The 6,989-nt window shown below is 51.4% G+C and overlaps 1 protein-coding gene across 1 annotated transcript in view; it reads left to right on the forward strand.

The window, feature by feature from the left end:
* Positions 1–6,989, forward strand: part of CSMD2 (CUB and Sushi multiple domains 2) — a 241,716-nt gene that overhangs the window by 233,202 nt on the left and 1,525 nt on the right. Inside the window, exons 61-68 of the mRNA XM_041479143.1 lie at positions 239–350; positions 787–966; positions 2,169–2,234; positions 2,760–2,921; positions 4,055–4,167; positions 4,779–4,866; positions 5,627–5,765; positions 6,454–6,628. Of these exons, the coding sequence (XP_041335077.1) occupies positions 239–350; positions 787–966; positions 2,169–2,234; positions 2,760–2,921; positions 4,055–4,167; positions 4,779–4,866; positions 5,627–5,765; positions 6,454–6,613 (1,020 nt within the window). The 3' untranslated portion in view covers positions 6,614–6,628. The remainder of the gene's footprint in view (positions 1–238; positions 351–786; positions 967–2,168; positions 2,235–2,759; positions 2,922–4,054; positions 4,168–4,778; positions 4,867–5,626; positions 5,766–6,453; positions 6,629–6,989) is intronic.

Consider the following 6,989-nt stretch of genomic DNA (forward strand, 5'->3'; position numbering starts at 1 on the left):
AGTGGATGCCAGAGTGGATCCTTCCATTTTTCCTGCTAATTATTTACCTTAATCTTAGGGTTTAATTAATTAATTTTAGGTTTAATTAATTTGGAGACACCATAAGTGGGATTTTTGCTCAGCTGGGAGCTTCCCTGGGCGTGGAGCTGCCCCTGTGAGGGCTGAGGTGGTGACAAGGGGATGGAATGAAAGCCTGGGAATCCCTGGGAAGCTGAGTGATTGTCTCCCGTTGGGACAGGTGGGAAGCATCCTGTTCTTCAGGTGCCAGAAGGGATATCTCCTGCAGGGCTCCACCACCAGGACCTGCCTGCCCAACCTGACCTGGAGCGGCGTCCAGCCCGACTGCGTCCGTGAGTCCTGGGAATGCCACAGGGAGCTGGGGCCCTCAGCCAGGCTCTGGAAAAGGAATCCTTGGAGGAAATGTGCTGGATTTTAGGGAGAACTGGGGATTGCAAAGGCAGTTTTTAGTCTGCACCCACACCTGGCACTCAGTTCTGGGCTCAGAGGTGCTTCAGCATCTTTTACCTTTGTCTTTTTCCCTTAAAAACGGGGGTGGCCAATCCTGATTTCCAGCTCATCAGCTGGAGCCTGCTTCAGCTTTAGCCAGGAACAGAAACCCAGCATGGGAAGCTCCTCATTAATTCCTCCAGCTGGGAAAAATCCCTGTGAGCTGTGCTGTAGAAACTCTTCCAGGAGGGTTCCCCCGTTGCTGTCACGGTGTCACTTTTCACCCTCCCCGTGCCCACCTGGCTGGTTTCTCTCACCTGTTCTCCCTGTCCTCTCCAGCCCACCACTGCAAGCAGCCTGAGACCCCATCCCACGCCAACGTGGGTGCCCTGGACCTGCCCTCCCTGGGCTACACCTTGATCTACTCCTGCCAGAGCGGCTTCTACCTCACCGGGGGCTCCGAGCACCGCACCTGCAAAGCCGACGGCAGCTGGACAGGGAAGCCCCCCATCTGCCTGGGTGAGGGGCTGGCAGCACCAGCTGGGCTCTGAGACCCTCCCCAGGCTCTCAGGTTGTGGAGATCCTGAGCCTTGAGGTGCTTCAAAGGTGGTTTTCAGACTGCAGATAAACCCAAGATTCAGTTCTGGGGTCAGAACTCCAAGGGAGGAGAGGGGAGGTGTTTTCAGCCATGATTTTGTTCCCTTAAAAGTTGTGGGATGGCCCAGCCTGACTTTCACTTGGTAGGAGGGTCTCCACTGTTGGTTTCCACAGCAGAATCCCAGAATTAGGTTGGAAAAGACCTTTGAGATCATCAAGTGTAACCTGTGACCCAACACTCAGGTGCCACCTCCAGTCTTTCCTTAAAGAGCCACCTGGGGAGTTTTTGGGTCTGGAAATACCTGCACAGGACAAAAATTGTTTATCTCCCCCACATTTTACCTGCCACAGAGTCTTGGATGAGGAACATGTTCTGATCCATTGAAATGGAGCCCTGTGGCTCTCCTGGAGCGGGGTCACTCTGGACACTTGGGATTGGAGCAGAGGGAAGGGCAGGACAGGCTGAAAGGCAGAGAGGGACCTGGGGATGCTGAGGGACAGCAGCAGGACATGAGCCAGCTGTGCCCACATGGCCAGTGGCACCTGGCTGGATCAGGGATGGACCAGCAGGAGCAGGAAAGGGATTGTCCCCTGTCCTGGACACTTGTGAGGGACACCACGAGTGCTGTGTCCACTTCTGGGCTCCTCCATTTGGGACATGGAGGGGCTGGAGCATGTCCAGGGAAGGGAACAGAGCTGGAAAACTCCTGCTGGAGCTGAGGGGGCTCATCCTGGAGCAAAGGAGGCTCAGGGGGGACCTTGTGGCTCTGCACAACTCCTGACAGGAGGGGACAGCTGGGGGGGTCAGGCTCTGCTCCCAGGGAACAGGGACAGGAGGAGAGGGAATGGCATCAGGCTGGACCAGGGGAGTTTGGGGTCAGATTTTAGGGAAAATTTCTGCACAGAAATGGGGGTCAGGCCTTGGCAGGGTCTGCCCAGGGAGGTTTGGAATTCCCATGGAAGGCCTGGCCGTGGCACTCCGTGCTCTGGGCTGGGTGACAAGGTGGCCATCGGGCACAGCTTGGACTCTGTGACCTTGGAGGGCTTTTCCAGCCTCAGGAATCCTGGCGTGGACAGTGCCAGACCCCAAATATTGACCAGCTGTGCTTTGCCCCCTGTCGCAGCCGACGTCCGGCCCAGCGGGAGGCCCGTGGGCACCGCGCGGGAGCCGCCACTCGCCAAGGCCTCAGGTGAGGCTCAGGGGGCTCGTCCCCATGGACACATCCCTGCTGCCCCCTCACATCCACCCTCCTGAACCCCCCCTCTGGAAGCTGCCACGTGCCCCAGCCTGTTCCCTGGAGATCAAACAGGATCCTTGCAGGAGATGGGCATCGACAGCCACTGCCCTCCCCGCAGCGTTCCCTTCCAGGATTTTGTACATTTGACATTTTTTGTTTGAAGTTAACTTTTCCTAATAAATTATTTCAGGGGTTGGTTTGTTTTTAAAACTTTCCTTGTGTTTTTGGTCACAACGGGCTAATTAAAGTCACTGGTTTTGGCTTTGTCCCCCATGGTGATGGCACAGAGCGGGTGGGATTTAAGATACTTAAAACACAAAATATTTTTCAAATATTAAATATTTAAAACAATTTAATTATTATCAGCTAATTCAAAGAAAGACAAAAAATCCTGCTCCGTTTTTTTTTTTTTTCCCTGAAAAAACGGAAATGCTGCTGCCATTTTTTTTTTTGCATCTCCCACTGCTGTAATTCCAGTGCCTGCGGATGTGTTCGCAAGGAATTCCCTGTGGAAAGGCTCCTACGAGTACATGGGGAAGAAGCAGCCAGCCATGCTCTCTGTCACCAGCTTTGACCCTGCCACCAGCAAGGTCAACGCCACCTTGATCGACCACAGCGGGGTGGAGCTGCAGGTGTCGGGTGAGGGACACGACGAGGTGGCCTTTGGGAGGGGATGGCACTGGCACTGCCAGGGCAGGGACTGTCCCCTGCGCTGGCACTGCTGGGATGTTGTGATAAAAGCCCATTCTTGATTGGATAGGTCATATTTTGTGGGATTATCAGAAGGTGCTGTGTCAGATCTTATTGGTGGACGCTTATTTAAACTTAGTTTTTTGGTCTGCGTGGTATTTTGTTTGTGATATTTTGCATATCTGTCAAACTTCTGTGTTTTTAGTTAGTTTACAGCGTTTTTCTACTGATTCTCATGAGACAGATCTTATTGTTTATACTGGTGCACTTATTTTTCACTCTAGGAATAGATTGTTGTGTTAATGAATCTTTCACACCAAGATTGTTTTCTCGTGGGAACTTGCAGCTATTAATTTAGGCCTGATTTTATGAGGCCTTTCTTTTATAATTTCTCTTCCTGTCTATGACACTGGGATACCTCTAGGTTTGTGTCCAGTTCTGGTCACTCATGGCCAGAGAGAAATTGAGGGGCTGGATGTGTCCAGAGAAGGGAATGGAGCTGGAAAAGGGTCTGGAGAGCTCCTGATGGAACCTGGAAAAAAGGAGGTTCAGGGGGCTTCCCAAAACTCCCTGACAGGAGAGGGCAGCCAGGGTGGGTCAGGCTCTGCTCCCAGGATAAAACAGCCTCAGTCTGTGCCAGGTTGGATTTTTGGGAATGTTTCTCCATGGAAAGGGTGCTCAGATCTTGGAACTGCCCAGCGAGGTTTGGAGTGCCCATCCCTGGAGGTGTCCAAGGTAGGACTTGGAGCTTTTGGCAAAAAAACCCATGAAATTATGTCAGCTGGACTTTGATGGTCCTTGGGGGTCCCTTCCAGCTCCTGATCCCACGAGTGCTCCATGTCCCTGCCCTCCTGCAGCACCAGGCTCTTCCTCATTCAGCAGCAGAACCTGAATATTAATTAAATATTGAGTTGAGTCCATTCCCATGTGGAAAATATCTTCAATATCCTGGGCTGTGTTTCCCAGTGTATCCCAGTGCCAGGGCTGGTGTCCACTCAAATCCTGACGTGGTTTCTCTGCCCTCCCACTCAATTATTTCCAACCAGAGTGACCCAGAGCTGACAAAATCCCTTCTTTTCCAGGGATTTACAAGAAGGAAGACGTGCACCTGCTGCTCCAGGTGTACCAGATCATGGGGCCACTGGAGATCTTTGCCAACAAGTTCAGGAATGACAAATGGGCTCTGGATGGACACGTGAGTGAACAAAATCCACCCTCCCTTGGCTGTCCCAGCCTGGATTTCCCTTCCCTGGAGCTGAGGGGTAATTCCCAGAGCTGGGAGGGGACATGTGGCACTTCTCCAGCAGGTGACAGCTCCTCCTGCAGCTGGGGGTTGGTTTTATTGCCCTGGGGTTTGGAACCCATCATCTCCCAGATAATGCTGGAGGAGAAACCAGCGGGATTTGTTCCATGTGGATGTTTTATGTCTGCTCAACTTCTTGCTGGAAAAGCTGATTTTCCTTACTGGAGCCAACTCCTCACCCTTTGCCTGTGTCTGGGAGTTTCCCAAGCCCTTTACGGATCCAATGGGGCTTGGAAAAAATGTGGATCCCACTGACCCATGGCCACTTTTTCCCTCTCTCTCTGGAATCAGCAATGTCCTCTCCAGTTTATCACAAAAATTTTTTAGCTTCCCTTCCTTCGAGAATGGAGAATTTTCAGCTGTTGGGCAGTGAAGCTCCCTAAAAAATGCCAGGATTTTCTGGGGAATTGCATCAAATTAATGCACTTGGAAGGGGTTAGGATGAACTGGGTGTTAAATCCAGGGAAAAATTGGATAAATCCATTGATTTCCACTCTCCACAGGTCTCGTCGGAGTCCTCGAGTGGCACCTTCGTGTACCAGGGCTTTGTGCGTGGCAAAGGCTTCGGGCAGTTTGGCCTGCAGAGACTTGGTAAAATTCCTTGGATTTGCACTTTTCCCCTCGATTCCAGAAGCTCCATTTTGGCCTGGTTGGGGGTTTCCAGGCAGGGAATGTTTCTCCAACCCCTGGCTTGAATTTTCCGCGCTTTCCGAGCTCTGCTGAACTTGGTGTGAGGTTTGTGGGAGACAAACAGCACGAAACAAACAGCACAAGGATAAAATTTATAATTTGGGAGCAAAATGAGGAATAACCAGGCTGCTGTCCAAAGGCAGGGAGAGTTTGGAAGCACAGGCAACACCTGGACGTGTTTTTTTCCAAATTCCCAAATCCCTGCCAAGTCCAAATCCCATTCCCACCACAGAAAGTGTCTCCATCAGAAATCACAGAGGCTCTTGGGAGCTTAAACCACCCAAAATTTAAGCTCCTAAATACCTCTTAAAGCATGGTTTGAGCTCTTTAATCCCTCAGGATTGCTGGAATCTCGTCAACTTTATGGATGCTCGTTATTGCAGCGTTTCAGAGTCTCCTTAAAGCCCAACTTCATGCATCCAAGTTGGATCTTTTTTGCAAAATAAATCAATTTATACCTCTCTTTAATTGCAGCTGTAAATAAATGATGAGGCCTAAGTTAAGTTGGATCTTCATCCTTGCACATCCATTTTTAAATTCCCTTTTCCAGCACCACTTCACTCATTTTGCTGCTGGTGCCACCTGTACTTTGAGCCAAGCCCTTTTCCCCCAGCAGGGGTTTGGAAATGTGGGAAATGTGTTCCTTTCTGCTGTGTTCCAGACATCAGCATGATGGAAAACGACCCCGAATCCATAGGCCACCACTTTGCATCCAACAGCAGCTCCGTGGCAGCCGCCATCCTTGTGCCTTTCATCGCCCTGATTATTGCAGGGTTTGTGCTTTATCTCTACAAACACAGGTGGGTTTGGGGCAAGAATCCCAAAAGCTGAAGGAAATTTAGGGATTTTAGGGAAGTATCAGTGAGCTGGGCTTTAAATCCCTCCCTTTAGGGCTGGTTTAATAAGGTGGTGGAAAAAAACAGAAGGTTTGGGAGGTTATTGCAGGGTTTGTGCTTTATCTCTACAAACACAGGTGGGTTTGGGGCAAGAATCCCAAAAGGTGAAAGAAACTCAGGGAGTTGAGAGAAATATCAGTGAGCTGGGCTTAAAATCCCACATTTAGAGCTGGTTTAATTCAAGAGGTGGGACAGCAACAAAGAGGGTTTGGGAGATTGGAGCAGGAACTCCAAAAGGTGAAAGAAAGGTAGGGATTTGAGAAAAGTATCAGTGAGCTGGGCTTAAAATCCCCCTTTTAGGGCTGGTTTAATTCAGAAGATGGGAAAATAAAGTATGGCGGGATGAGGATCTGGGAGAGGAGAGCAATGAGGGTTTTGCTGGCCATGAATGGGATTTGTGGCCACATTGAGAAGGATAAAAAGCAAATTCCCCCCCACCCCATGGCTTTGAACCTGGTGTAAATTCAGTTTTGCTCCTGATCAATGCTGCAAACCCCCGGCAGGATTTTCCTGCCCCATCCCCACGGGTTTCCCCTGTCAGTGCCCTCCCTCAGGGCTGTCCCCTGTGCGGGCTTTGTCCCCGATCCCACAGGAGGAGACCCAAAGTCCCGTTCAACGGCTACGCCGGCCACGAGAACACCAACGTGAGGGGCACCTTCGAGAACCCCATGTACGACAGGAACCTGCAGCCCTCAGACATCATGGCTGGCGAGGCCGAGTTCACAGTGAGCACGGTGTGCACGGCCGTATAGCGCTGTCCCCGCACGGTGAGCGGCACAGGGCCACCCCCCCGGGGCCGTGGGATCGTGGGGTGTGCGGGGAGCTGGAAGGGTTTGGGATTGTGGGGTGCGTGAGGAGTTGGAAGGGTTTGGGATCATGGAGTGATTGGAGTTGGAAGGGTTTGGGATCATGGGGTGTGTGGAGTTGGAAGGGTTTGGGATCGTGGGGTGTGTGGAGTTGGAAGGGTTTGGGATCATGGAGTGATTGAAGTTGGAAGGGTTTGGGATCGTGGAGTGTGCGGGGAGCTGGAAGGGTTTGGGATTGTGGAGTGTGTGGAGTTGGAAGGATTTGGGATCGTGGAGTGTGTGGGGTTGGAAGGGTTTGGGATCGTGGAGTGTGTGAGGAGCT

Source organism: Pyrgilauda ruficollis, unplaced genomic scaffold (genome assembly GCF_017590135.1).
Source record: "Pyrgilauda ruficollis isolate IOZ18807 unplaced genomic scaffold, ASM1759013v1 scaffold48, whole genome shotgun sequence".
In the NCBI taxonomy this organism is placed as follows: domain Eukaryota; kingdom Metazoa; phylum Chordata; class Aves; order Passeriformes; family Passeridae; genus Pyrgilauda; species Pyrgilauda ruficollis.